At 48.3% G+C, this 27,829-nt stretch overlaps 1 protein-coding gene across 4 annotated transcripts; it reads right to left on the reverse strand.

The window, feature by feature from the left end:
* Window positions 1-1,131: 1,131 nt before the first annotated feature.
* Dpp3 (dipeptidyl peptidase 3) lies at window positions 1,132-27,713 on the reverse strand. Of its 4 annotated transcripts, none has more exons than XM_004656721.2 (18): window positions 27,647-27,713; window positions 26,080-26,354; window positions 23,135-23,224; window positions 22,191-22,328; window positions 21,333-21,407; window positions 20,666-20,759; window positions 14,670-14,800; window positions 14,449-14,579; window positions 14,286-14,344; window positions 13,170-13,364; window positions 12,829-12,941; window positions 12,392-12,484; window positions 10,460-10,522; window positions 10,256-10,380; window positions 10,027-10,147; window positions 8,286-8,465; window positions 5,219-5,381; window positions 1,132-1,708 (listed from the first exon to the last, which is right to left on the reverse strand). In XM_004656721.2, the coding sequence occupies exons 2-18, from the start codon at window positions 26,347-26,349 to the stop codon at window positions 1,536-1,538; spliced, it is 2,214 nt and encodes a 737-aa protein (XP_004656778.1). In that variant the 5' UTR covers window positions 26,350-26,354; window positions 27,647-27,713; the 3' UTR covers window positions 1,132-1,535. The 4 variants fall into 4 exon arrangements, with proteins under 4 accessions (XP_004656778.1, XP_044997460.1, XP_044997459.1 ...); XM_045141525.1 differs by lacking the exon at window positions 27,647-27,713 and adding an exon at window positions 27,331-27,418; XM_045141524.1 differs by lacking the exon at window positions 27,647-27,713 and adding an exon at window positions 27,214-27,343.
* Between the last annotated feature and the right edge of the window lie 116 nt (window positions 27,714-27,829).

Consider the following 27,829-nt stretch of genomic DNA (forward strand, 5'->3'; position numbering starts at 1 on the left):
GTGAGACAAAAGGGTTTATTTTGGCTTACAGACTCGAGGGGAAGCTCCATCATTGCAGGGGGAAATGATGGCATTAGCAGAGGGTGGACATCACTTCCTGGACATCAAGGGGACAATAGCAACAGCCGAGTGTGCCAAACACTGGCAAGGGGAAACTGGCTCTAAAACCCATAAGCCCGCCCCCAACAATACACTGCCTCCAAGAGGTGTTAATTCCCAAATCTCTATCAGCTGGGAACCTAGCATTCAGAACAGCTAAGTTTATGGGGGACACCTGAATCAAACCACCACATTGGTGCACGCCTTTAATCCCAGCACTAGGGAGGCTAAGGTAGAGGAGGATTGCTGTGAGTTCAAGGTCAGCCTGAGACTACACAGTGAATTCAAAGTCAGCCTGGGCTAGAGTGAGACCCTACCTTAAAAAAAATTTAAAAAAAAAAAAAAAAACAACAGAAAAAAGCTGGGTGTGGTGGTGCACACCTTTAATTCCAGCACTCCAGATGCAGAGGTAGGTGGATTGCCATGAGCTCAAGGCCACCCTAAGACTACATAGTGAATTCCAGGTCAGTGTGGGCTAGAGCAAGACCTTACCTTGAAAAACAAAAATAACAACAGGGCTGGAGAGATGGCATAGTAGTTATGGTGCTTGCCTTCAAAGCCAAAGGACCTGGGTTAGATTCCCCAGTACCCACATAAGCCAGATGCACTGGGTGGCGCATGCATCTGGAGTTCGTTTGAAGTGGATGGAAGCCCTGGCGTGCCTATTCTCTCTCTCTCTCTCTGTCTCTTTCCCTCTCTCAAATAAATAAATAAATAAAAATAAAAATATAAGCCAGGCGTGGTGGTGCACGCCTTTAATCCCAGCACTCGGGAGGCAGAGGTAGGAGGATCGCCATGAGTTCGAGGCCACGCTGAGAATGCAGAGTGAATTCCAGGTCAGCCTGAGCTAGAGTGAGACCCTACCTTGAAACACCAAAAAAATAAAAATAAAAATAAATTAAATATATATAAAAACAACAAAAACCTCTGTTGAAGATGGAAGACCAAAACTGACCTCCTGCCTTCTCCCCTCAATCAGACTTTAAACCCACAGCCATTCCAGTAACAAAGAAGAGGACTAATACACAAAGATGATTGTTTCTGGTATTTATTTTTATGGTTATAAAAGTAATACACACGAAGAGCATTGGATTTGGTGAGAATGTTTTGAGCCCTGGCTCTGTCACATGCCACCTGTAGGATTTTATCAGAACTGCCACTACTGTCACATCCAAGATATCACACTAGGAGTCCTGTGGAGCTCACTCCATAGATGGCAGCAAAGATCAAGTAACAGAGGGGAAGCACTTGGTAAACTGTAAAGTGCTGACAAAAGAAAGGGGTTACTGTCACCACCCTCAGCTGAGGTAGCACCAAAGTCTGTGCTCCTGCCCCTCCCCTAACCCATTACACACACACACACACACACACACACACACGCACGCACACACACACGCACACACACACGCACACAATGCAGGGCCGCACAAATCTTCTCAAGCTTGACTGGACGGGGCCTTGATAGTGTCCCTCCAGAATCGGGCATCAGCTGTGGCCAGCTGGATAAGGATCTGCTCCAACTCGGGCCCATCTTCTGGGAAGCGCTCACGGAAGGACTGTATGAGACCAGAGGCCGAGGCCTCATACTCAACAAGCTGTACTTCTGAGTCTGAGAGGAAGAGATGGAAAGAAAACAGCCGCAGAAAATACATGAATAGGGAAACAGAATCCTAACAATAGAATCACAGTGGCAACAAATTCTGACTGAGCTGGCATTGAAAATGGTACTTTCACATTGAGGCTTACTTATCTGATTTAGTCCTGAGTGGAAGGCATTATTACAAGGGAAGTACTGAATAAATGCTACATGTCCTTTACCATTCCTTAAGTAAAGATTTTTGTGGGCATAGTGCTGCACATCTTTAATCCCAGCATTAGGGAGGCAGGGGTAGGAGGAATGCTGTGAGTTTGAGTCCAGCTTGAGGCTACATAGTGAATTTTGGGTCAGTTTGGGCTACAGACTCTGCCTGGGGGGGGGGGGGTGGCTGGAGAGATGGCTTAGTGGTTAAGATGTCTGCCTGCAAAGCCAAAGGATCCCAGTTTGATTCTCCAGAACCCATGTAAGTCAGATGCACAAAGTGGTGCATGTGTCTGGAGTTTGTTTGCAGTGGCTGGAGGCCCTGGTGCACCCATTCTCTCTCTATCTCTCTCTCAAATACAGAAAATATATTTAAATTTTTTTCTGTTAGCCAGATGTTATGGTGCACGCCTTTAATCCCAGTACTTGGGAAGGCAAAGGTACGAGGACTGTCGTGAATTCAAAGCCACCCCTAAGACTACATAGTGAAGTGAACTCAAGATCAGCCCAGCCTGTGCTAGAGTAAGATATCCTACCTCGAAATACCAAAAAAAAAAAGCGGCGGGGGGGGGGAGTGGGATGGAGAGATGGCTTAGCGGTTAAGTCAGTACTTGCCTAATGACCCAGGTTCAATTCCCAAAATCTACATAGGCCAGATACACATGGTAGTACGTGCATCTCGAGTTCATCTGCAATGGCTAGAGGTCCAGGCAGCCACACCCATTCTCTCTCTAATAAATAATTAGAAGCAAAGTATTTAAAAATATTGAAGGTGGGACATAGTGGCACATGCCTTGAATCCCAGCACTTGGGAGGCAGAGGTAGGAGGACTGCTATCAGTTCGAGGCCACCCTAAGACTACACAGCTAATTCCAGGTCAGCCTGGGCTAGAGTGAGACCCTACCTTGGGAAATATATATATATATAAAATCAAGCAAGCAGGTGTGGTGGTGGTACACACCTAGAATCCCAATACTTAAAGAGTCTGAAAAAAGAGGATCCAGAATTTAAGGTCATCTTAGGCTACATAAGGAATCCTAATGTAAAAAAAAAAAAAAAACAAAAAATCTAACAAAGCAAAAAATAACCAACACACACCAAAGTTTTTTTCTTTTTTTAAATCTATATCAGGCGTTATGTTAAATGAAATAGATAATAGCTTTTGGCCTCCTGGAACTTCCGGTCCAGCAACTGCTTTATCTCTATCTGGAAACTATGGACAAGTTTCCCAACCTCTCTGAACTGGTTTACTCCTCCGTAAAGTGGGGCAAGGGCAAGGGCACAGTACCTCTTCTCTCGAGGAGGTGTGATCACATCCAATAATGAATGCACTGGCAAGGGGCTCAGTGAGTGTTAGCCAACTAATAGAAGCAGCCTCTTAGCCTCCGTAAGTGGGCTTGTTCTAAGGGTCCTTGAGCACTCAAGGGAAGCACTCCCCTCTCACAGTACACCTGCTCTACCTGCTAAAAAACGAGGTGTGTTCTGTGACACTAAGAGGTACAAGAGCTGAGAGAGCAGGCTCCAGGCTCACATGGCACAAGTTCAAGTTTGGACTCTTCCCTCCCTAGCTGTATGACCTCAGGCCTTAACTGCTAAGCCATGTCTCCAGCCTCATGAAAAGTTTTTTGTTCTTTTTCAGTACTGAAGTTGGAACCTAGGGCCCTGTACACATGTTAGGCAAAGAACACTACTACTGAGCCACACCTATAGCCCACAATGTGAGCGATTCACCTGATATCTGGCACCTGGAAGTCTTTTTATCCTTTTTTATTTTGTTTTATATATTTATTTGTGAGCAGAGAGAGTGTGAGTGTGGGTGTGCCAGGGCTTCTTGTCACTGCAAATGAATTCCAGATGTGTGTGCCACTTTGTGCATCTGGCTTTACATGGATATTGGGGAATCAAAACTGGGCTGGCAAGCTTTTCAAACAGGGCCTTTTTTTTTTTCTTTTTTTCTTTTCTTTTTTTGGGGGGCGGTGGTGGTGATGGTTTCAAGGTAGGGTCTTGCTCTAGCCCAGGCTGACCTGGAACTTACTATGTAGTCTGCCAGGCTGGCCTTGAACTCACAGTGATCCTACTAGCTCTGCCTCCTGAGTCCTGGGATTAAAGGCATGTGCCACCATGCCTGGCTTCTGGCAAGTGCCTTTAACTGCAGAGCTATGTTATCTCCCTAGCCCAAGAAATCTTCTACCAGCATCAACACCAGTACCTCCTGAGGTGCTGGGGGTAGACTCCAGGGCCTCTCACACACTAAGAAGTGCTCTACCATGGAGTCACACCCCCCGCTCATGACTACCTTAGAAAAATCAAATCTGATCCAGGCACGGTAGCACACATCTTTAATCCCAGCACTTGGGATTAAGACAAGAGGTAAGAGGATCACTGTGAATTTGAGGCCAGCCTAGAACTAGAAAGTAAGTTCCAGGTCAGTCTGGGCTAGAGTGAGATTCTACTTTGAAAAAAAACAAAACAAACAAACAACAACAAAAAAAAAATCAAACATATTCTTCAGATCTAACTTAAGCATCACTTCCTCTGTAGAGCCTTCTTGGATTCTCGGAAAGTAGATGGGATATTCAATTGTCTAAGTGTTCAGGGCCCTGGGAGTATCTATCTCTCAAGTATTTACTGATGCTTCCCTTCTGGGATTTCGATCTCCACATCTTTTCATTCCTGCCCAGTGCATAAAGAAAATGAAGCTGAGAGAGAGACTGAAGGGGTTGTGTCGAGGGGGCAGAGTCAGCATGTCACAGGGAGGTGCCACTTAACAGGGACTTGTACAAGAAGGACCAGACCAGCACAAATCTGGGGTACACTGTGCCAAGCAGAGGGAACATCGTGTATAAAGTTGATAGAGAACAGTGAAGTCAGTGCATGGGAGAGATGAAGGGCACATGAGGTACCAGCACCATGCTGGCAGAGTCAGGGTTTCTGGAAATGGAATTGTTACTTGAGAAGAAAGAATAACCGAGCACATCTCCATCTTGGGTCCCACTAGGGTGTGCAGTCCCAGCTTGTTGCCTGACCTGACCTTGTGCTGGGGGCCTCAAAAGCCAGAATCCTCCAGGACCTGGTCTAGCCTCCATCTTTTCTCAGACCTGCTGCTGTTATCTGCCCAGTGTCCCTGTGTGTGTGTGTGTGTGTGTGTGTGTGTGTGTGTGAGAGAGAGAGAGAGAGAGAGAAAGAGAGAGAGAGAGAAAACCACCGAGGTTTTGGTCTGAGGTCTGACAGGAGGATCAGGGTAGGAAGAGCGCCTGTCCTCGGCCTTTGTTTTCACGAAAGCACCTGGTGGACCCATCTAAGGGGCTAAGAATCCATTACCTTCAAGGCGAGTGTTGGGTTGGACGATAAGCTTCCGGCATTCCTTGCGTAGTAGCACTGTGTCCCTGAGGGTGAGGAAGCACTCGGGGGGTGTGTCCGTGACTGCTGCATACCCCTCATACAGGGCCCGACCTGCAACCACGTCCCCTGTGGACTTCAGCACCTGTTAGAAGGAGGAAGTGTCTAAGACAGGACTCTCTACCAGGCTCATTGCCAGTTGAGCCCAGCCCAAAATGGCCTGTCTCCTCCAAAGTTCCAGTGCTAAAATAATGAGGAACTTGGGAGATGGCTCAGTGCTTAAAAGCACTCTTGCTGCTGGTCCAGGTTCAATTTCTCAGTACCCATGTAAAGATGGACACAAAGTGGCACATGTGTCTGGCGTTCAGTTGCAGTGGCAAGAGGCCCTGGTGCATGTGCGCATCACACACACACACACACACACACACACACACACACACACACAAATAAAATTTAAAAGACAAGCTTATCTTCCTAGCACTTGAGAGGTAGAGGCAAGAGAATCAGTAATTCGAGGTCAACATCAGGAGTTTAACACCGGCCTGGGCTACATGAGACCTTGTAGAAGGTACCATACAGTAAATAGTAGCTACTTAGCTAGGCAGGATGGTGTACTCCTATAATCCCAGCTCTTAGAAGATAAGAGATTAGAGGATCAGGAGTTTAAGGCCTTAGCTACATAGCAAGTTCAAGGCTAACCTGGGCTGCATGAGACCCTGTCTCAAAAAAACAAGGGCTAGAGAGATGGCTTAGTATTTAAGGTGCTTGCCTGCAAAACCACAGGGCCCAGGTTTGAATCCCCAGGACCCACTTAAGCCAGATTCACAAGGTGGCACATTTGTCTGGAGTACATGTGCAATGGCTGGAGGCCCTGACATGCCCAATCTCTCTTTCTGCCTGTTTCTCCCTCTCTCATATAAATAAAAATCAAATAGTAAAAAAATAAAAATAGGGGCTAGAGAGATGGCTTAGCAGTTAAGGTGCTTGTCTGCGAAGCCCAAGAACTCATGTTTGAATCTCCAGGTCCCATGTAAGTCAGATACACAGTGACACAAACATGCAATGTTGTACACATGCACAAGGGGGTGCGAATGTCTGGAATTTGTTTGCAGTGACTGAAGGTCCTGGCATGCCCATTCTCTCTCCCCCTCCTTCTGCAAAGCCAAAGGACCCAGGGTTGATTCCCCAGGACCCATGTAAGCTAGGTGCACAAGATGGTGCATGCATCTGGAGTTCATTTGCAGTGGCTGGAGGCTCTGGCATCTCTCTCTCTGTGTCAAATAAATAACAACATAATCTGAAAGCATCTTGTTCCATTTACTGCTTACATGTTTGTTACCTGCATTCCCTCACAACCATGTGAGAAACTGCTCATGGTTTATTTTCAGTGCCTAGCAAAGCTAAGTGTGTAATCATTATAAAGACTTGCTAAATGGCCAAGGTAGAAGGGTCGCTGTGAGTATGAGGCCAGCCTGAGACTACATAGTGAATTCCAGGTCAGCCTAGGCTAGAGCAAGCCCCTACCTCAAAAAACAACAGCTGGGCATGGTGGCACACACCTTTAATACCAGCACTTGGGAGGAGAATCGCTGTGAGTTCAAGACCATCCTGAGACTACTTAGTGAATTCCAGGTCACCCTGGCCTACAGAAAGGCCCTACCTCAAAAAACCAAAATAAGGGCTGGAGAGATGGCTTAGCGGTTAAGTGCTTGCCTATGAAGCCTAAGGACCCTGGTTCGAGGCTCAGCTCCCCAGGTCCCACGTTAGCCAGATGCACAAGGGGGCGCACACGTCTGGAGTTCGTTTGCAGAGGCTGGAAGCCCTGGCGCGCCCATTCTCTCTCTCTCCCTCTATCTGCCTTTCTCTCTGTGTCTGTCGCTCTCAAATAAATAAATAATTAAAAAAACAACAACAAAATAAATAATTAATAATAGTAATAATAATAGGGTTGGAGATAGGGCTTAGTGGTAAGGTGCTTGCCAGCAAAGCCAAAGGACCCAGGTTCAATTTTTTTTTTTTAATTTTGTTTATTTATTTGAGAGTGGCAGACAGAGAGAAAGAGGCGGGGGGGGGGGAGAATAGGCATGTCAGGGCCTCCAGCCACTGCAAACGAACTCCAGACGCGTGCGCCCCCTTGTTCATCTGGCTAACGTGGGTCCTGGGGAACTGAGCTTCGAACCGGGGTCCTTAGGCTTCACAAGCAAGTGCTTAACCACTAAGTCATCTCTCCAGCCCCTAGGTTCAATTTTTATTTGCAAGCAGAGAGAGAGAGAGAGAATATGAGAATGGGTGTGCTAGAGTCACCAGCCACTGTAAACAGATTCCCCAGGACCCATGCAAGCCAGATGCACAAGGTGGCACATGTGTCTGGAGTTTGTTTGCAGTGGCTAGAAGCCCTGGCGAGCCCATTCTCTCTCTCTCTCCTTGCAAATAAATAAATAGAAGTATTAAAAATAATAAATAACTAGTTAAAAGGGAGGGCTGGGGCTGGAGAGATGGCTTAGCGGTTAAGCGCTTGCCTGTGAAGCCTAAGGACCCCGGTTCAAGGCTCGGTTCCCCAGGTCCCACGTTAGCCAGATGCACAAGGGGGCGCACGCATCTGGAGTTCGTTTGCAGTGGCTGGAAGCCCTGGCGCGCCCATTCTCTCTCTCCCTCTATCTGTCTTTCTCTCTATGTCTGTCGCTCTCAAATAAATAAATAAAAAATGAACAAAAAAAAAATTTAAAAAAAAAGGGAGGGCTGGAGAGATGGATCAGCAGTTAAGGTGCTCGCTTGCAAAGCCTAACAGCCCAGGTTCGAATCCCCAGTACCTGCCAGATACCCAAAGTAGCGCATGTGTCTGGAGTTCTGTTTGCAGTGACTAGATGCCCTGGCACACCCATTCTCAAATTCTCTCTCTCTGCTTGCAAATGAATAAATAAAAGTTAAAAATTAAAAAAATAAAAAGACTTGCTAAATGAACCAAGGAACTAACCACGAGAGACTGAGGTGTTAACAGGGTGGAGGTGGGGTAGAGAGGAGGCTGGGATATCAAAAGGCTTTCACTTACCTGCAGTTTCTGCAGGAACCGCTCTAGGGCAGGTTTGCCCACTGACCGGATCTTGCTGCGGTCTAGATGGACCCGGGCATCTGGGCGCCCATCGGAGCCTGTGGTGGGTATGACGGTAACAAGTCCTTCGCCAGCTTCCAGCAAAACCTTCAGGATCACAAACCGGGCCTGCATGTGGGCCTGCCAGGGTCAGGGAAAAGAGAACATTTGCAGCTTTAAGTGCTCAGTGCTCAGTCTAAGGCCTGGTGATGTTTTATGGTCTCATCAACTGTATTCTCCTCCACCCTCAGGGTCTTTTTCCTTTCTCTCCTGTTCCCTATGTGTGTGTGTGTGGGGGTGGGGGGCAGAGCACCTATTTCCTGTGCTTTGTGCTCCTCTTTATCACCCACCACAACCCTCTATGCTCCACACAGCAGCTACCCCTGAGGTCCTCTCACAATCAAGACCCTGAGGTTTTTCTCTTTTCCACTCTTGTCTGTGCTCATTAGTAGGCAACATTATCCCCATTTCACATAATTACATGTGACAAAACACAGAGGCCCAGAGAGATGTGAAGTGACTGGCCCAGAGTCACAAAGCTGGTCAAGAAAGAACTACGACTCAGACCTAAGACCAGACTCTGAAAGGTTGTATTCTTGAACTGGGGTGGTAGCTCTACCCGAAGTGCTGGCTTTGCAAGCACAAGGACCCGAGTTCCATCCTCAGAACCTATGTAAAAAAGGCAGGCATGGTGGTACGAGCTTGTAATCCCAGCTCTGGGGTGGGGAGGTATAGACAAGCAGATTCCTGGGGCTCACTAGCAAGCTATCTTAGCCTAATTTCAAACTCTAGGCCAATAAAGGACCCTGTCTCAAAAAAGATGGACAGTATTCCTGAGGAGAAACACCCAAAGTTGTCCTCTGACCTACATGTGCATGCACACTCATGCATACACACATCTACACAAATAAATGAGTGTGTTTTCTTTTGTGTGTGTGTGTGCTTGTGTATACATACTTGTTTTTTCTTTTTATTTTCAGAAAAAGAGGCAGAGACAGACAGACAGAGAATGGGTGCACCAGGGCCTTCATCCACTGCAAAGGAACTCAAGACACATGCATCCCCTTGTGCACATGTGCAACATTGCATGCTTGCGTCACTGTGTGTCTGGGATTACATGGGACCTGGAGCTTGAACGTGAGTTCTTAGGCTTTACAGGCAAGCGCCTTACCTGCTAAGCTCTCTCTCCAGCCCTGTTTTGGTTTTTTTCTTTTCTTTTGAGATGGGGTTTTACTATGCTGTCCAGGCTAGTTGTGAACTCCTGAGATTGAATCATACTGATCTGAATCCTGGTGCTGTCAAGCCAGTTTATCTGATTTCTTTATGTCTCAGTTTCCTTATCTGAAATGAGGATGATCTGTTCACCTGCCCCTGTGGATAGGACTGGGAGCCTCAGCTAGTTCATTTGAGGCACTGAGCATGGCGCCCGGCACACCGTGAGTCAGTTTTTTGTGTGGGCATTCTCACCCAACTCTCCCTGAATGGTGCTGTGTGTGTGGTATGCATGCACCAACGTCTTTTTGTCACCACAAAAAGAACACCAGATGCACAAACTACTTTGTGTCCACTTTACATGGGGGCTGGGTCAGCAAGCTTTGCAAGCAAGTGCCTTTAAATGCTGAGCCATCTCCCTAGCCCCAGAATCCTGATCTTGACCACAAGGTAAGTTCCCTCCTCATCCTGAGGGCTCTACCAGTCCCACCTGTCGCCAGCTGGCTGCCTCTGGAGTATAGAACTCCAGAGCCAGCAGCCCAGCTCGAACCATGTTGAGCCAGTTCACGTAGATCACATCTTCTGCATCAGTCCCCTCAAAGCCAAAGATCCTGGAGATGAAGGAAACAGGAATGATTAGGGTGGCTCTGGCCTTCAACACACCCAGAGCAACCCTCTGTGTGGGGATACAGCCCGCCCCTCCAGCCCGCTGCTCCTACTCCAGCACTTGGGGGTGGAGGCAGAGGTAGAGGCCCACGCTCTCTGCCCGGCACTCTTCGTAGCTCGAGGCGATAGTGCTGAACTTGCTGTCCCACGTCTCCCCACTTCTGTACCAGCTCTGAATCTAGAAGGGAGACCCAGGAGTTAGGCCCTGCCTGTGCTTACCCTCCCAGCAGCCCGGGTTCCACAGAGGCCATCCTCACCTGCTCTCCAGTCTCTGGGTTGATCACTGTCTCCTGGTCAAAATTGAATGCTCCTTTCTCATCCTACGAAAGGGTCATGAACATGGAGTGAACAAGGGGAAGGAAGCCAGGAATCCCAGCCAGGTGCAGGCATTAAGACCCAGATTTCCTAGGCAGAATCTGAGTAGTTCAGAAAGGCAAGCAGAGGAACATCCAGGCAAGATCATCATTACACCAGGGCCTAAAAACCTCAGTTCTGCAGATGCCTGCCACCTCCTCAGAGCCCCCAGCAGCGCAGGAACCAGCCACCCACCCCACTGCACAGACAGTACAACTTGCGGCCAAATAAGACTCAAAAGTTATATGCTGACCCACAGCAGGATCCTTGTAGGATACACTCCAATGGGGGGGGGGGGGCAAAGAAATGGGTGGGGCTGCACTGCACCAACATGACCCTCACCATCTTGCCACATACCAAGTCTTTTATGCATCATTCACTTAATCCTCATAACCACCCTCTTGGGAAGGTTCCATTATCACTCCCACTGTACAGATGAGGAAACTGAGGCTCAGTAAACCAACAGCCCCAACATGGAATCAGGGTGCCTCTTAACAATAACATGCATTCTTTTTCTTTTTTTAAAAGACATATTTTAGGACTGGAGAGATGGCTTAGCGGTAAAGACATTTGCCTATAAAGCCAAAGGACTCAGGTTCGATTCCCCAGGACCAGATGCACAAAGTGATACATGCATCTGGAGTTCATTTGCAGAGGCTAAAGGCCCTGGCCCATCCATTCTCTCTGCCTCTTTCTCTCTCTCTCTCTCTGCAAATAAATAAATAAAATACTTTTTTTTTAATTTAAATTTATTTATTTGAGAGAGAGAAAAAAAGAGGTAGGGGGGGAGACAGAGAGAGACAGAGAGAGAGAGAATGGGTACACCAGGGCCTCCAGCCTTTGCAAACAAACTCCAGATGCATGTGCCACCTTGTGCATTTGGCTTATGTGGGTACTGGGGAGTCAAACTTGGGTCCTTAGGCTTCACAAGCATGGCCTTAACCGTTAAGCCATCTCTCCAGACCCTAACATGCATTTTTTTAAGGTCTTATAATCCATCTTCACGTTTATTCCTCACAGCAGTCCATGTGATAGAGTGAGGAACCCCATTGTACAGATGGGCCCACTGAAGCTCAGGCAGAGGAAGAGGCTTATCTAAGGTGGTGGCCTAAGTAAAGCCTGAACAAGACACCATGCTGAGTTGCTACCTTATCAGCTGTCCCCTGCATCCTCCTGACTTACCAAGTCCAGCTCTAGCCTTCCCTCATCCAGGGAGACAACCTCACCTATGGGAGCAGGCCTACCCCAGAACCCTACTCCCTCTAACGGTCCTCTCTCCCCACTGCTCAGCTCAGCTCCGTGGTGTGGCTCTATACTGGGGGCTCAGGAGCTTCCGCAGCCTGCTGAGAAGGCTGTCAGGTCAGCCTTTCCCACATTCACTAAGTGCATGTTCAGCCACTGTACAAGTGGCAATGCTTAGCTCTAGAGAGAAGCAGCTGCCTATAGTACATGGAAAGGCACAAGCCCCAGGGAGCAGAGTTACAAAGACAGACAGTGCTGCATCCCTGACTCAGGCAGCAGCAAAGACTACCATCCTAGCCTCTGTCCACCGGCAGCTTGAGTCATACCTTGAAGGTGGGCTTCTCTAGCCTGGGCCCAGCAATTTCTCCTATTCCACGGCTACTAGCTGACCTGTCCTGGAGATTTCTCTACACCCATTTGGTTCTCTGGGCTCCTGGGGCATGTTGGGGGGAGAGTAAGCCATGGTCTTTCCTGCTCAAGGAGATGCATTCCCTTAAGCAGAGATGAATAGCCTCATCGCCTGGGCAGAACAGGTCATGGGGGAGGGGAGCCCCAGGTAGGCCCCGGTTGGCTCTAGACTGGCACCTTCTCACCTGCACAAAGAGCTTGCCACTGCCATGGCCCAGCAGCTCATGCAATCCAACCTGCACATCAAAGGAGGGCCCCTTCCAACGGATATACAGGTCCTGCGAAGACAAGCAGGGGCCCCAGTGACCATCTCATCATGCTACTGCCTCCCCTATCCAGGCAGAAGGCCCCATGTGAGGTACATCCTTACTGGAGCCCAAAAAGGCTCCAACCCACATGGTCCACCTCATCTTTGCAATGACCTGCAAGGAGGGACCGCCTCTACTACATGCCAAGGAGGACATGGAGGCTCCGCAGTGGCACACGGTCACACAGCAGGAAAATGGCCAGATCCAGATCAAAGCTAGGCTCAGTCCTGACCAGGATACTGGGCTATCTGCCTTCCAAGACCCACCAAAGCCGGGCACATCTCAGGCCTGATCCTCTCACTGCCAGCACCCACCTTGTCCTCCTCCTCCAAGAATGTGAGCTTCTCCCGCTTTGTGGCATAGGCCACAGCCAGCACGTTCCCTAGAGAAACATTCTTAAAGCCTTCTGTCTGTCTCAGATCATCATCTGGAAGATAAAACCAAAAGATATCAGAGAGAAAGGTGAAGGTCAAGAGCTACAAGCGAGAGACGATGGGAGGGTGAGTCTCAAAAGGCCGTGTGTGTGTGTGTGTGTGTGTGTGTGTGTGTGCTTGCGTGTGTGTGTGTGTGTGTGTGCGTGTGTGTGTGTGTGAAGGTGAAAGGGGGCTGTCTATGGGGGCTCCAAGAGGTAGGGGAGGATATGAAGGGAGCTCACAGTTGGGGATGTTGATCCCTGCAGGGATGCCAGAGCCAGCAAAGGTGAGGACATCCAGGGAGGTGAAGTCGGGGGTGAGGAACTTGTCCTTCTCGAAGGTGGGAGGCCAGGGCAACTCCTTCAATAGCTGCTCAGCACTTGCCACCAGCCGCTCGAACTTGGCACTCATGGCTTTGTTCACCATGGCCACAAAGCCTACAGGGAAGTGGGGCAATGGCTTGGTAGGGTCCTGGGATCTCACTCTACCTTACCCAGCCTCTCCATCCATCACAGGTTTATGAAGTGCTGCTGTGTCCAATGGCCCTGTGCTGGTTGTTACGGACAGCAGGGACCCAGGCTCCATGGAGGAAAGCTATAAATTTTCCCATGCTTGTGACCTTAGAGTTGAGACCCCTCTTCCCCCTCCCGGGGGGGGGGGGGTGCTGCTGGCTATCTTCCTTCCTCAGGATAATCTCTGGTTTTAGCAGCTACATGCTCAGTCTCTCTGTCCAGGGCTGGGAGGTTGAGAGTAGGCAGAGGCAAATGTGAATCCTTAGACAAATACCCAGCCTGGTACAGTTGGGTCTTACGTAATGGGGGTGTGAGATGGGGTCTAAGGTAGCCTGCCATCAGCAGGGGATGACAGCCAGCACATCAGGCTCACAAGCATGCTGGCCCTGCCCCCAGATGCTGAACACAGCACTGTACACATGATCTTGCCAATGCTCAGAGGTCAGGTTACTTGACCCATGGTCACAGAGCTGATATCAGAGCTGGGCTCACAATGTATGTCTGCATGTCTGTCTGCCTGCCTAAAGCCTTACCCTTACCCAGGCACCAAAGGCAACACAGTTAAGTGGCTAAGAGCCAAGATGCCTCAGCTCAGCCAACCAACAGTAAAAGCCTCATAGGATGATTATGTCTAAATGAGTAAACTTACATGAGCTTTGTGCCCAGTGCCTAGGATGTGGAAAGTGATACTTTTCGGGGCTGTTGGTAGAATTATCATGGCAGTGGAGTAGGAACCCTCAGGGGACCCTGGGCACATCACTTGGGCCTGGGTGCTTGAGCTTGGGTGCATGAACTTCGACTTGGGTGAAAGTGATTCCAATCCAACCACCCGCCATGAGAAGTTACCTTCAAATTCTCCTCGGGAGCCAAAGGGGTCACGGTAGCTCTCAATAAAGCCAATGTAACTGGGAGAGAGAAAGGCAAAGATGGAGCAGGACTAGGTAGGAGGCGGTTCAGGGGCGGGTGGGGGAGGGGTGGGGGGAAGGTGCGTGAAGGCTGGGGATCTCACCTCTCCACAATGGGGCCTTTGTCCTGAATCCAGAAGCGGGAGCCCCTCTTGTGGGCCTCGATGGAGCCTTGGGTGAAGCTCTTCATGTACTGGACCAGCATCTGCTCCTGGTGGCTGTTGGCTGCATATGCCTGGGGGTAAATAGAGCTCAGGTAAACCTTGGCCCAACTTTGCTACATAAAGGGATCCTGATCAGCCTCTCAGTGCCCACCCAGCCCTACCTTGGCTTTCTCCAGTTGCTCCACAACCTTCTGAAGGATGGGGGCATAGTCCCCCCTGGTGACCTGGAAATGACACCCCTGGAACTCATAGCTCCTCAGCTTGGAAGTCACTTCAGAGTCTAGAGCAGGATCTGAAGAAAGAGAAATCATCCAGGGAAACAGCCTGAGTAAGATACCTCACTCAAACATCTTCACTGGCTCCCCACTGCCAAAAGAAATTAGGATGAAATTTCATCTTCAAAAACATACATATCGCTGGCGTATGGTGGCACACACCTTTACTCCCAGCACTTGGGAGGCAGAGGTAGGAGGATTGCCATGAGTTCAAGGCCACCCTGAGACTACGTAATGAATTTCAGGTCAACATGGGCTACAGTGAGACCCTATCTTGAAAAACAAAAACAAACAAACAAAAAGGCAACAACAACAACAAAAAACCCACATATATTAAGACAGGCATGGTGATTTACACCTGTAATCCCGGCACTCAGAAGACAGTGGCAGGAGGATCACTGTGAGTTTGAGACTAGCCTGAGACTATATAGTGAATTCCAGGTTAGCCTGGGCTAGAGTGAGACCCTACCTTAAAAAACCAAAACCAAACCAAAACAAACATGTACTAGGAGCTGGGTGAAGCTGGATATGACTCAGTTGATATGTGCTTGCCTACATGTATGAAACCCTGGGTTTGATCCAAACACTGAACACACTAGGAATGTGATGGTGACACCTGTAATCCTAGCACTTGGAAGATGGAGGAAGGAGGGTAGTCATGGGCGTGAGGCCAGCCTGGGCTCCACAGTGGGGCCCTATATATAAAAAAAAAAAAAAATAGGGGGCTGGAGAGATGGCTTATTGGTTAAGGTACTTGCCTGCGAAGCCTGAGGACTCATGTTCTACCCTCTTTCTGTTTTGTTTTGTTTTTTTTTTTAAATTTTGTTTATTTATTTATTTTGAGGTACTAGCCCAGGCTGACCTGGAACTCACTATGTAGTCTCAGGGTGGCCTCAAACTCATGGCGATCCTCCTACTTCTGCCTCCTGAGGGCTGTGATTAGAGGTGTGCACCACCACACCAAGCTGATGTTCTACTCTCTAGGTCCCACATAAGCCAGATGCACAGTGATGCAAGCATGCAAGATAGCACATGTGCACAGGAGGCGTACACATCTGGAATCAATTCCAGTGGTGGAAGGCCCTGGTATACCAATTCTCATTCTCTCTCTCATCTCTCTCATAAAAGAATAAAGAGCAGTCTGTTGGGCTTGCCCCAAAGGAAAAAAAAAAAAGGTTCTGGAAACACAGCTTAGTAGTCAAGACACTTGCCTGCAAAACCTAAGGACACAGGTTCAATTCCCCAGGACCCACGTAAAGCCAGATGCACAAGGTAGCACATGTGTCTGGAGTTCATTTGCAGTGGCTGGAGGCTCTGGCACACTCATTCTCTCTATCTGCTTCTTTCTATGTCTCCCTCCCTCCCTCTCTCGATGGTCATACTCTTGCCCAGGCTGACCTAGAACTCACTATGTAATGGGTAACCTTGAACTCATGGCAATCCTCCTACCTCTGTCTCCTGGGATTAAAGGTGTATGCCACTACTCCCGACCGATGTTTTCTTTTCTTTCTTTCTTTTGGCTTAAAATTAAAAAAAAAAAAAAATAGGGCTGGAGAGATGGCTTAGTGATTAAGCGCTTGCCTGTGAAGCCTAAGGACCCTGGTTCGAGGCTCGATTCCCCAGGATCTATGTTAGCCAGATGCACAAGGGGGCACATGCGTCTAGAGTTCGTCTGCAGTGGCTGAAAGCCCTAACACACACACACACTCTCTCTCTCTCTCTCTCTTTCTGCCTCTTTCTCTCTCTCTGTCACTCTCAAATAGATAAATAAATAAATAATAAAAATGAACAACAAAAACAAAAAAAAAATGCAATGCATGGTGATGTGTGCCTTTGATCCCAGCACCCAGAAGGCTAAGGTAGGAGAACTGCAGTGAGTTGAACCTGGACTAGAGTGAGAACCTACCTCAAAAAGGAAAAAAAAAAAAAAGGAGGGTCTGGCAAGATGGCTTAGTGGTTAAAGCGCTTGCCTGTGAAGCCTAAGACTCAGGTTTGATTTCCCAGTATCCACATGTGATACTTAAGGTGCTGTCAACTTGACCTGTTTAGTAATCTACAGAAATCCCTTTTGGGTAAGTCTCGGAGGTTGCTTCCAGGAAGGGTCAACTAAAGGAGGAAGTCCTTCCCCCAGAGTGGGCAGACCTGCTCAGAAGGGGACTTGATATAAGGAAGCTCTGGGTAAAAAGAGGCCCCCTTCCTTCCTTCCTCCCTCCCTCCCTCCCTCCCTTCCTTCCTTCCACTTGGCTGCCGGAGCTGCTTGCTACCTTCCAGCAAGGACTGAAGACCAGTGCGGACTAAAGACCAGCATCAACTGAAGACCTGCATGGATCAAAACCCAGCGGCTCTTCAGGAAGCCTCCAGGCTTTCTGGCACCATCTGCAGTGCCTGGTCGGGACTGCTGAGGCATCTGGCCACGTGGACTGAGCAGCTACCAGGTTCAGTGATTCTCGGGCCTGCAAATGCTACTGGACTACCGTAAGCTGATCCAATAAACCCCCCTTTTAACATAATTCATTCTAGCAGTTCTGTTCCTCTAGAGAACCCTGACTAATACACCACATAAGCCAGATGCATAAGGTGGCGGCATGTGTCAAGAGTTTGTTTGCAGTGGCTGGAGGCCCTGGTACACCTGTTCTTTCTATTTAATCTATCTATCTGTCTGTCTGTCTATCTATCTCCCTCCCTCTTTAGCTCTCTCAAATAAATAAACAAACAAGAAACAACAACAAAGCCAGGTGTCATTGCCCATGCCTGCAATTCCAGCATTGGGGAGGTGGGTCAGGAGTTCAAGGCCAGGGTGGGCTATGTGAGATCCCGTTTCAAAAAAAAAAAAAAAAAAAGAGGGATGTGAGGAGATGGTTCAGTGGGTAAAGCACATGCTCAGCAAGCATGAGGACCAGAGTTTAAATCCTCAGAACCATCATAAAGCAGAATACAGTTGCACGTGTCAATAATCCCAGCATGAGAGAGAGGAGATGGAGACAGGAGAATCCCCAGAGACTCATGCGTCAGCTCTCCAGTATACACAGCAGCAAACAAGAAGAGATTCTGTCTCAAACAAGGTGGAAGGAGAGGACTGAAACCCAAGGTTTTCCTCTGGCCTCCACTTAGGAGTTGTGACCCCTGTACTGTGACACACACATGCCCACCCTCATAAACTTACATCTACATACATCATAGACATGTGCACACATGCACACACACACACACAAAGATAAAACAAACAATAACAACAATGAGCCATACTGGGCATGGCAGTGCATAACTGTACTTGGAAAGTTGAGGCAGGAGGATCAGTAGGTCAGCCTGGCTACAAAGTATGACCCTGCACCCACCCCCTCAAAAAATAAAACTAATAAATTTGTTTTAAAAAGTCAGTGGTGGGCTGGAGAGATGGCTTAGCGGTTAAGCGCTTGCCTGTGAAGCCTAAGGACCCTGGTTCGAGGGTCGGTTCCCCAGGTCCCACGTTAGCCAGATGCACAAGGGGGCGCATGCGTCTGGAGTTCATTTGCAGAGGCTGGAAGCCCTGGCGCGCCCATCCTCTCTCTCTCCCTCTATCTGTCTTTCTCTCTGTGTCTGTCGCTTTCAAATAAATAAATTAATTAATTAAAAAAAAAAAACCAAAAACAATAATGTCACATCTGAGCTGGAGAGATGGTTAAGGCACTTGCCTGCAAAGCCTTAGGACCCAGGTTTGATTCCTCAGTAACCATGCAAAGCTAGATGCACAAGGTGGCTGTGTATCTGGGGTTGTTTGTAGTGGCTAGCAGCCCTGGTGCACTCATTCTCTATATATCTGCCTCGTGCTCGTTCATAAATAAATTATATATATATATAAAATATATGTACATATATATATGTATGTATGTATGTGTGTATATATATATATATATATATATATATATTTGTTGTTGTTTTGTTTTGTTTTGTTTTTTGAGGTTGGGTCTCACTCTGGCCCAAGATGACCTGGAATTTACTATGTAGTCGCAGGGTGGCCTTGAACTCACAGCAATCCTCCTACCTCTGCCTCCCAAGTGCTGGGATTAAAGGCATGGGCCACCACGCTCAGCCAAACTACATATTTTTTAAAGTCACATCTAGCCAGGAATGGTGGAGTATGCCTTTAATCCCAGCACCAGGGAGGCAGAGGTAAGGAGGATCACTGTGAGTTAGAGGCCACTCTGAGACTACATAGCCCAGGCTATCCTGGACTACAGTGAGATACTGCCTCAAAAAAAAAAAAAAAAAAGCCAAACCTATGCTGGTCATGGTGGCACATGCTTTTAATCCCAGCACTTGAGAGACAGAGGTAGGAGGATCGCCCTGAGCTTGAGGTCAGCCTGGGGCTACAAAGTGAGTTCCAGACCAGCCTGAGCTAGAGTGAAATACAATATACAGTTGTGTTCCCTTATTCTGGAGGGATATAAGACCTCCAGTGGATGCCTGGAACTGAGTATAATACTGAACCCCATATAGGCTTTGCTTTCTCTTTGGCATACCCACAATAAAGTTTAGTTTATAGATTAGGTATAGTAAGAGATTAATAACAGCAAATAATAAAATAGAGCTGGAGGACCTGGATAGATTGCTCAGTGGTTAAAGGTGCTTGCTTGCAAAGCCCTGAAGGCTTGGGTTTGATTCCCTAGTACCCCCATAAAGCCAGATGCACAAAGTGGTACATGTGTCAAGAGTTCATCTGCAGTGGCACTTGGCTGTACCCATTCTCATTCTCTCTTTACTTACAAATAAATAAATTATTTTTTAAAAATAGAAACATGGAGCCGGGCGTGGTGGCACACACCTTTAATCCCAGCACTTGGGAGGCAGAGGTAGGATTGCTGTGAGTTCAAAGTCACCCTGAGACTACATAGTGAATTCCAGGTCAGCCTGGGCTAGAATGAGACCCTACCTTGGGGAAAAAAAAAAAAAAAATCTCTTAAAGAGAAGTCCCAGACTTCCCTTGCCAATATATTTCAAACCTTTCCTATCACTTTTTTCTTTTCTCTTTTTTTTTTTTTAGGTAGGGTTTTGCTGTAGCCTAGGCTGACCTAGAATTCACTATGTAGTCGTAGGGTGGTCTTGAACTCATGGCAAGCCTCCTAATTCTGCCTCCTGAGTGCTGAGATTAAAGGCATGCGCTACCATGCCTGGTTTATCACTTTGTTCTTAATAAAGTTTCTTGCTATTTCTCTATTTGTGTGTACCTTTCTTCAATTTATTTTATTTATTTATTTATTTATTTATTTATTTATTTATTTTTTGCATAAAACCCAAGAACCTGGAAACACCCAGAGGGGGAACTCTGGTAACATACTACTACCAAGCGCTAGGCAACAAATCCCTCCTCCCTCTGGGCTTGTAGTGAAGTGGGACAAACAGAAAACTAACTAGGAAACTAATGAGTATGCTGGAAAAGGCCCGTACTTAGTGGGGTAATGAGGAGTACTTGGCATAGTGAAAACAGTGTGACTGACTACTGGCTGTTTTGGATAGGAAGTGGACAAAAAAAAGTGTGCCAAGGGGAAAAATAATGTGTAAATGCCTGAGGAGAGGCATGGACAGGAACTAGCTAGGGATGCAGAAAAAAGTCCTCTTAGGAACCTAGATGTGTCCTTTGCCCTCAGAACGGAATCCTCTCCACTGCTACCATTCTGAGTCTAAATGGCTTAGGAAGGGCTAACCTTGTCTGATGCTGTTGTGGGCTTGAGACCAGAGAGAGCTGAACAGAGACCTGTGACTTGCTCACCCTCAAGTGTTATTGGTTTACAGCAGTAAAGGACCCCAGAAAGAGACTCCTTGGCTGTATGCAGAAACAACTGTAGGAATAGCTGGACTGGTGGCTTGAGCCACCCAAGTCTGGAAACATTAGGGTCTGAGCTTACCTGTGCCGAGCACGGATGCCAGCCGCACCTCATAACGGGGTTTCCCGTCCTGGTCAACCTCTTTGAAGAGCCGTGTGTTGTATGCACTGAGGTTCTGAGGGTGGGGGGGGGAAGCAGGGTTTGGGGGACAGTGAGTCCAGACAGGCCAGAGAGTTGGGGGGAGTGGCCACCCTACGGAGGAATAGTAGGGAAGCAAAGCAGGCTAGGGCTTCTCTAATGCACCCTCCAGAGCCCTCTGGGAGGGGGCAGCTAGACCAGGGGTGACTGTTCTGCTCTGCTCCTGTACATTGAACATTGACTTTTACTAAGTATTGACTTGACTCTGAGGCACAGCATGACCTAAGCTACCCATTGGACACAGAAATCGGTTACACAGGTAGTAACAACACAGGCTTCAAAGCCCCAGTTTGGAAGGACAGCTCTAATGCTGCTTGGTCCTGGTGGGCAAGGGTCTACCTCCTGACACATCTGTGACATCCAAGTGATGTCATCCTGGTTGGAGCAAGCTAACCTCATATACAAAGAGTCTTTGAGTCTTTTCCACCTCAAGGACCCAAGATACTCATGTCTCCGAGTTCAAACTGGGACCCAAAAGAGGTACAAATGATGAGGGAGCTAGGACAAGGAACTGCAAGAAACCACATCCCGGAGCCCCCAAGCTCCACACCTGGGAGTCCAGAAAGTCCTGGGCCAGTTTGGCATCTTCCATGGTACAATCTCCAGAAAAATAGGTGGTGACTCCCTGTAGAGAAAGATGAAAGCGATGAGAAAGAGGAGTTGCAGAGAACAGGGATAGAGGCAGGAGAGTCACGTAATGCTGGTAGCTCCCTTCCCAGGATCCTTGTGCCTCCTGCCCAGCACCTCTACCCTGTCCTGCCTGTTTCCAAAGGAAGTAATTGTAAAACAAACAGATTCTCTTGGGCATCTTTTTTAAAATTTTTTTTATTCTTCGAGGTAGGGTCTCAGTCTAGCCCAGGCTGACCTGGAATTTACTATGTAGTCTCAGGGTGGCCTGAAACTCACAGTGATCCTCCTACCTTTGCCTCCCGAAGGCTGGGATTAAAGACGTGCCCCACTATGCCCTGCTTTTTTTGTTTGTTTGTTTGAGACAGGGTCTCAGAATGTAGCCTACAATGGCCTCAAACTCCACCTAACTATCTCTGGAGTGCTGAGATTGTAAGAATGCACCACCATACCTGTCTTGGGCCTTCCTCCAGCTCTGCCCCAACCTATCCCTCCTAACTGATTCACCCCTCAGGCTTGTCAAACCCTCCCCTCCATGCAATCAAGCAGCCTCCAGAGGCAGAAGGTCTGGGTGCCCTCCTACATCATCTCCTGCTTCCCGCTCTTCCCTCTTGGTGTACCCAGCATTGAGCATTAAGAAAGCATTCCATCCAGTCTGCTTCCGACTTTACAGATGACAAAGTAGGCCTGCAGTGGAATAGCTTAGGAATACTGCCCTTCCATCCACACCGAGAGGCCTCAAAGTATGCCCTCAACTCTCCCAAACTCTTAAGGGTCTCACCTCCTTCCCCAGCCCAAGGTGTCGAAGCCTTGGCTCCAGAGAGAACATAAGCTCCCCGCAGGTCTGCCAGAGGCTCCTGACTTCTTCTGGATGCTGCTGGGCAGCCTTACTCCCCAGGATCACACGTTCCAGCTTCTCCTGTAAGGGGAAGGGTGGTTGGCCTGGCCATGTGACCCCTAAACCTGTCCTGTCCTCCAGAGCTTCCCTCTGCTCCCGAGGGCTTTTTCCTGAGTCTAAGATCTCAGTGTGTAGCCCAGAGACCAGAAGTACTGACAGGACCTGAGAAGGGGTTGAACCTCAGGACTCCACAGACTTGTCGAATCAGATGTTTCATTTTGCCATTCCCAGGCAGCTTGGGAAGGCACCAATGTCTGAGAAGCCATACTGTATGGGCTACATCCCTGTTGTAGAGGGTTTGAGCCCTGTAGTCCTTGGGAGGGATGTCCTAGGCCCAGAGTTACCCTTGTTCTCAGCGATAACCAGTGGGCTCCATTCTTAGAAGCCTCTAAGAATTCACACTTCTCCACAACCTGCCCTTGCTTGACCTTCATATCAGCAGTCTAGAAGGGCTGTGCTCTTTATTTTTATCTATTTATTTATTTAATAATAATTATTATTATTTAAGGTAGGCTCTCACTGCAGCTCAGGCTAACCTAGAACTCACTCTGTAGCTCCAGGCAGGCCTCAGACTCACAGCGATCCTCCTACCTTGGCCTCCGAGTGCTGGAATTAAAGGTGTGTGCCAACATGCTCCGCTGTGCTTTCCTTTTAAATGTAAGTCTGTAGCATCTGATGACACCCACGGTCACAGTGTAGTAGGGACAGTGCCAAGGCTCTGCTTGGCACCTCTGACTCCAGCTAAGGTCCTTTTTGCTACACATTCCTCCCATCTCCACTCCACCAGTTCACCTCCTCTCTACTTCTCCAACATTCCCTCAGCTTACCTTGGGCAAGTTGGGCACAAACTTGGTGTCACCAAAGGACTTGTAGTTGCCCATGTTGGAATAGACCCCCGCAGCATACACCAGAAACGCCTGAGGAGGAGAGGCAGCAGTACATCAGTGACCTGGGAAGAAAGTCCCACACTTCCACCCCAGGGAAGTATCTGCCTGAGACCTGAATAGCTAGGCAGAACTAGTATGGGAAAGCTGAGAAATCCAGGAGCAGAACCCAGATTCTGGAAGGCCCCAGTCTGGCTCAACTTAGTACTGTCACAGATCAATGTTCACACCCTCACTGTGTAGCTAAACTGGTCTCAGCAGTTGGCAAACATACCTGAGATGGTAGTGGGAGGAATCTGCCTCCTACAACTCTAAGGATAGGCATGTAAGCCCGCTCAGCCAGTCTGAGAAATGGCCTTCTCTTGCTTCCTTCCTTCCTTCCTTTTTAATATTTTACTTATGGGGGGGGCATATGAAGAGAGAAAATGGGTGAACCAGGGCCTCTATCCACTACAAACAAACTCTAGACATATGTGCCACATTGTGCTACTGGGGAATCGAACCTGGGTCTTTTGGCTTCGCCAGCAAGTGCCTTAACCACTAAACCATCTCCCCAGCCCTCTTTTTTTCATTTTATTTGCAAGGAGAGAGAGAGAGAGAGGGAGGGGGAGAGAATGGGTACACCAGGGCCTCTCGCTACAGCAAACAAAGTCCAGATAGATGCATGTACCACTTTGTGCATCTGGCTTTATGTAGGTACGGGGAAATCGACCCCAGGTTAGGCTTTGCAAACAAATTCCTTAACTGCTGAACCGTCTCCAGCCCCAATAATACTCTTTCATTTAAGCCACTTTGAACTGGGTTTCTGCTACTTCCAAACAAAAGAATCCTAACAATTGAGTATCACTTCCCACTTAAAAGCATTTCTACAGATAATTAGCTCTTTCGATTAGTACACCAAGGTCTAGGGATCGGAAGTAATTACCCCAAGTTCAAAAAGAGTGCACACCTTTAATCCCAGAACGTGGGAAGCAGAGGTAGGAGGATCACTGTGAGTTTGAGCCCACCCTGAGATTACACAGTAAATTTCAGGTCAGCCTGAGCTAGAGTGAAACCTTACCTTGGGGGGGAAAAAAAGAAAAGAAGAGCATGGTGGTGCACACTTTTAATCCCAGCACTCAGGAGGCAGAGGTAGGACGACTGCTGTGAGTTCAAGGCCAGCCTGGGGGTACAGAGTGTGTTCCAGGTCAGCATGGGCTACAGTGAGACCTTACCTTGAAAAATCCAAATAGGAAAAAAAAAAAAAAAGAATGAAGTGGATCAATATGTGCCCCATGGAAGTTCTCTAATTCTCCAAGATAGTATGTTCATCCATGAAAGCAGGGCACAAAAGAACACAGAGAACATGAGCACATTTATGTAAAAGGGAAAATACAAGGCTCGGGGATGCAGTTCCTTGGTACAGTGCTTGCCTTACAAGCATGAAGTCCTAGATTGGATCCCCAACTGCATAAACTAGGGGTGGCAGTACATATCTATAACTGTGGTATTCTTTTTAATTTTTTTGTTTTGTTCATTTTTATTTATTTGAGAGCAACAGAGAGATAAAGACTGATAGAGAGAGGATGGGCGTGCCAGGGCCTTCAGCCACTGCAAACGAACTCCAGACGCATGCACCCCCTTGTGCATCTGGCTAACGTGGGTCCTGGGGAATTGAGTCTTGAACCAGGGTCCTTAGGCTTCATAGGCAAGCGCTTAACCGCTAAACCATCTCTCCAGCCCAATTGTGGTATTCTTTAAGTGGAGGCAGGAAAATCAAAAGTTCAAGTTAGCCTCAGCTACATAGCAAATTAAGAGGAGTGTTGGAGGCAACATGAGACCCTGTCTCAAAAGAAAAAGGCTGGGCATTGGAGAGATGGCTTAGCAGTTAAGATGCTTGCCAGGAAAGCTCATGTTCAAATCTCTAGGTCCTATGTGGCCAGACACATGGTGACACAAGCATGCCATGGTGCACATGCGCCACAGGGGCCGTACAAGTTTGGAGCTCATTCTTCATTCACAGCAGGCTGAAGGTCCTGGCATGCCCATTCTCTCTCTCAATCTCTCTGTCTCTTTCTCTCAAAAAAAAAAAAAAAAAAAAAAGGAGCTTAATGTACTGTGCATGGCCAAGTATAGGTACAGTACACTGATAGAGAAGGGAAAGGGTGTCAATCATCCTAGCCACAGTGGCCACCTCTGGAGACACACTGAGCATATGTAACCTTTGTGATTTGTATTTTTCTGACTGCAGTAAGAATTCATGTGTCAACAGGGCAACTGACCCACAAATAGAACCAGCAGACAGGCAGAACATTCTACCCAGGAGCCCACAATGCAGCATCAGAACCTCGTCTAGAACTCAGACCTCCTGGTTTCTGTTCCACACTTCTTCGTCTGCCTATGTTGAAAACTGGCTACTGCTTTCTATGTAGTCTAGGCTGCCCTCAAACTCCTGACATTCCTTCTGTCTTAGCCTCCCTGAGTGCTGGGAATACAGGCATGAGCCACCACACCTAACTTGCCACCCTGTATTTTAAGGTAGGTACTATTCTAAATAGATTACTACAATGCTCTAAGAGGCAGCCCACATGCATATTCTACAAATGAAAGACCTGATGCAGTAGGAGGGGAGGCTCTTGAGCTAGAACTTTTTTTGTTCATTTTTTTTTTTTCCCAGGAAGGTTTGCACTCTAGCCCAGGCTGACCTGGAATTTACTACGTAGTCTCAGGGTGGCCTTGAGCTATCTCTGCCTCTCATGTGCTGGAATTAAAGGCATGTGCCATCACGCCCAGCTTAAAACCTTTGATCTAATCCTCCACCTTACTTGAAGAAAGACCTAGGTCCCTGGATCCCAGTACCTCACACCGAGAAGTCCCTCAGAAAATTAAGTTAGCCTTTGAGAACTGACCTGATACTCCTCTTTGGTAAGACCCTCAGCCAGGGCATGCTGGAGCAGTTGGTCAGGGTCTTGGGCACGGAAGAGGCGGCTGAGCAGAGCATAGATGTAGGGAGCCTCAGGGGAGGTCTGCAGCAGCACAGCCAGGCCTCCATACCAGGCAGCCCGTGACAGATGGTGGGCATAGAGGCGTTCTGTGGGTGACAGCAGGCGGAAGGCCTCACGGCAGTCCAGGCTAGACACACCGATGTCATTAGGTAGGATGTACTGGGTATCTGCCATGGGCTCTGCAGAGAAGCATCACTGTCATTAGTACCATCACATAGAACACATTACTTGCATACCTGCTCTGAACTTTCACGAGCTCACCTCATCCTCTTAAAAGCCCAGCAAAGAAAGGAATGGCCCTGGAGAGATGGCTTAGCAGTCAAGGCGCTTGCCTGCAAAGCCAAAGGACTTCAGTTCGATTCCCCAGGACCCATGTAAGCCAGATGCACAAGGTGGTGCATGCATGTGGAGTTTGTCTGCAGTGGCTGGAAGCCCTGGCACACCTATTCATTCTCTCAAATAAATAAGTAAAAATATTTTTTAAAAAAGAAAGGAATAATACTGTAATGCGTATTCATCCGATCTGTTGAGATTCAGAGAACCAAATTTATCAGTGGGCCATACTTGGCTTTTGGCCTCTCAACCTCAGTTTGAATCCAGCTACCTACTTAACTGTAACAGATGAGGAAAGCGAAGCCCTAAGTGTTACCAAGTCACGCAAAGTTCAGCAGCACACGCTCATTTCTAGACTCTTAACCCGGGCCACTGTGTCTTCTACCTTCTGTGACCGCCTAGCCTCCTTGTTCAGATTCTGCCATACGTATCCTTACCCGTGCTCACACTGACAGATGCCACGCTTCCAGCTGGATGCCCAACCCTCCTCCATCCCACATCCCTAAAAATCATCAAGTCAAATACTTCACTTTTCTGCACCTCTCTTTCCTCCTTCGTAAAAACCAGTACAACAATGACACCAAGCTTAACAGGTGAGCATGAACATTAAAAGAGATCACCCTGGACAGGATGGACCTACAGTGGTCGTGACAATCTTTTCCTCTCTCATGGCTCCCAACATCTGTCCCATTCTCATCCCTCTACCTTTTCTTCCGTCCTCCATCCTCTCCTTTCTTTGGGCGCCGGCTTAGAAAGCCGCCGAAATTCACAGCTCGTTTTAAAGGTTAAGACCCCGAGACTCCGGGAGGTCAAGCCCCTTACCAAAGGTCGGGCAACCTCATGGGCTCCGGGGGCATTCCCAGCCCACCACATTTTTCCGGCACGCTCCGGGAGAATGTCCAATCTTCCCTCCCCCCCCCCCTTCCCCGTCCCCGAGGCTCCGCCCCAACAAGGGGTTCGGAAAGGGGAGTTAACTCTTTACTGTCCGGAAATGCTCCTTGGCCTTGGAGCCGAGAGAGATTGGAAAGGGACACTGGAGGGTGGGCAGAAAAGGACTGACCCTACGCACGGCCCAACCTCGCTCTGGTCCCCTGAACATGACACACCGTGACCCCAAGACCAAGGCACCCCGCCTCACCTGCACCAGCTGCTCAGCTCCCAAACTCACTTCCTGCTTCCGGCTCCCCCCCATTCATTGGGGTTCCCCCAAGCTCCGCCCTCACCGTCCAATTGTCTGGGCCCCGGGGCCCAGATAGGCGGCGGCTCCAGCCAATGAGGAGTACCGAGGCCAGCACCTCCCACACCCACTGCCCGCCTCTGG

This window comes from Jaculus jaculus, chromosome 1 (genome assembly GCF_020740685.1).
Source record: "Jaculus jaculus isolate mJacJac1 chromosome 1, mJacJac1.mat.Y.cur, whole genome shotgun sequence".
Taxonomy (NCBI): domain Eukaryota; kingdom Metazoa; phylum Chordata; class Mammalia; order Rodentia; family Dipodidae; genus Jaculus; species Jaculus jaculus.